Source organism: Penaeus vannamei, chromosome 18 (genome assembly GCF_042767895.1).
Source record: "Penaeus vannamei isolate JL-2024 chromosome 18, ASM4276789v1, whole genome shotgun sequence".
NCBI classification, from domain to species: Eukaryota; Metazoa; Arthropoda; class Malacostraca; order Decapoda; family Penaeidae; genus Penaeus; species Penaeus vannamei.
Window position 1 is genome coordinate 18,102,697 of NC_091566.1, and position 2,500 is coordinate 18,105,196.

Consider the following 2,500-nt stretch of genomic DNA (forward strand, 5'->3'; position numbering starts at 1 on the left):
AATCATTCTTGTTTAAACATAATCGCCCACTCTTCTCATTCACAGGGATATTTTGATGATTGCCCAATGAAAATATAACCATTTAAATAATTATTTCTCATCTTTTTTGAAAATGAAAGACAAATTGATCGACCATATTCAAAAAGCATGCGTAGCTTTTGCGACGTCATCAAAATAAACAGACGCCATGACACCTCGACTTGCTACTGATCTAGCCTTCCCCATTCCCCTACGTTTTCATGCACAACGTCAGGGTATATCGTTTCTGGGGAAATGCATGCTTTATTTTCTTCGAAAGGTCTAATGAGTTCTATAATGTGGGTTTTCTACTTTGAATTGTATAAAATGGCCAGTCGGTTTATTTTGAGGACGTATTGTACAGTTCCCTCATACGGAATATTTGTTACGGGATAAAGTCTCGTTGGGTGGAAGTTTTGGTTTTTGTAATATCTTTTTCTTGTTTGCATATAGAAAAGCTTTTAATCAGGGCGCATGTGATTATCCGGGAATACATTATAGAATTACTGTCTTGAGAGAGAAGTTTCTTGCAATGACTTTAAGCAGTGGTTGTTGAATTAAACATTTTTTTCCACATTTCTTTTACAAATACGTAAATTGTATTTAATCTAGATTCCTTTTGGTCAAGCAATAATTTCCAATGGCCAAAGGGTTTTGGATCTTACCCCTGATGTTAAGGTTAAATTCCGACATCAGTTAAGCGTTACTAGCAGGAAAAGATTCCCGGCGGCGAAGTATACCAAAGAGAACAATAATTAGAAGAAAGTAACGAGCACGACGATTATACTTGTCGACACTGATATATGCCTATATAAAGGGAGTGCACGGATGTAAGGCTGCGACACTGTGTTCATAACATGGCAACTTGTTTCCCACGTGAAAACTTAGTTGCCAACACAGTTCTACGAAACATGGAAATATATAAAATATTTACTGAAGTAAGGATGATATAAATACAAATGTGTGGACCCTGATCTGAAGTGCCTCGCAGGAACAAACATGGCGAAACTACTTACTTTCAAGGCAAAACTAAAAGAACGCTTTCAGAAACAGACACTAAATCAGCTGAAGGTCCTTTAGAGCCTTCGTAACGGCAGGGAGAACTTGGTCCTTGTATTTCAGAAGCATTGTTTCGTCCACGGTGGAGTTGGGTTGCTTGCAAAAATCTTCACAGTCGTACCTGAAGTGCGCGAGGTAAGCTTGGTCCCTTTTGTACGTATAGGATTTTGCCTCACACTTTCCTGTTGGGGAAGGGGTCGATGTGTTAGATTAGAGCAGGGGGAGGGTGGAGAGGTGAGAGGAGGGGAGGGGGATGGTGGAAGGGGGAGAGGAGGGGAGGGGGTATAAGGAGAAGGGAGGGGGAGGGATGGTATAAGGGGAAGGGAGGGGAGGAGGGTTTGTCTCATTTTCCCATTCTTAAAAGGTTACATAAACAAATGAAGTGTTGGAGAGTAAAGTGGAACCGAGTCTTACCATAAGCGCAAGTGAGGACATCGTGAGAAAAAAGACCCGTGGCCAAGTCCATGTCATAAACGGGTTTGGTCTTCCCAGTCGACACGGCCATAGCTTCCAGTGACCTCTTGGTGTGTCGCATCGCCCACAGGTACTCAGGGAGAGAGGCTGCTGAGGGGGAAGGTTCGAGGTTTTTCTGGTGGTAGTACCAGATGAGCTTGTGGGCAGGGTGCTGCTTTCTCTCCTGGCCGGGCGCGACGGGGTGGCTGGTTGGAGAAAAAAAGGAAAAATGAAGATGTGCTTCTATAACTAAATATTAATCTCTCTCTATTTGTCAATGTCTCTCACTCTCTTTCTCTTTCCATCTCCCATCTCTCTCTCTCTCTCCTCTCTCTCTCTCTCTCTCTCTCTCTCTCTCTCTCTCTCTCTCTCTCTCTCTCTCTCTCTCTCTCTCTCTCTCTCTCTCTCTCTCTCTCTCTCTCTCTCCTTTCTCAGTCAATCCCGCGAACAGATGCATTCCCCACACACCCCTGTAACAGTGACTTTTATGACTAAGACATTTAGTTCTTTCCAGATTGTCTTCAGGCTGAATGTTACAAAATGTATATCGATGCCATAAATGTTAACGATAGGGACACGTGAGCATAAAGTGAAGGATAGAAGCCATCTGATTCAGTGTCTGTGCTGAAATGCAACAAGCCTGATGGAGATGAGAGTGTTATGGAATAATGTATAATTTGGGGTGATAAAAGTGCACAGTTGGCCGGGTATCGAGAACACAGGAATAATGGAGTTGTAAACTAAATCATGTATTTCTGATGAAGCTTCGATTGAAAAGAACCGCGTCAAGTGCGTTATGGAAAATATCCTTTTTTAATTTGCCATAGTGAAATGCTCATAGACATGGCTGGTTGGAGAAAAAAAGGAAAAATGAAGATATGCTTCCATAACTAAATATTAATCTCTCTCTCTATTTGTCAATGTTTCTCACTCTCTCTTTCCATCTCCCATCTCTCTCTCTCTCTCTCTC

At 42.1% G+C, this 2,500-nt stretch overlaps 1 protein-coding gene across 1 annotated transcript in view; it reads right to left on the reverse strand.

The window, feature by feature from the left end:
- LOC113807437 (uncharacterized) overlaps positions 1-2,500 on the reverse strand; it is a gene marked incomplete at its 5' end in the record, with an annotated part of 3,679 nt that overhangs the window by 391 nt on the left and 788 nt on the right. Inside the window, 2 exon segments of the mRNA XM_070132942.1 lie at positions 1-1,259; positions 1,492-1,736. The exon segment at positions 1-1,259 is cut by the window's left edge and continues 391 nt beyond it. Coding sequence (XP_069989043.1) covers positions 1,075-1,259; positions 1,492-1,736 — 430 coding nt within the window.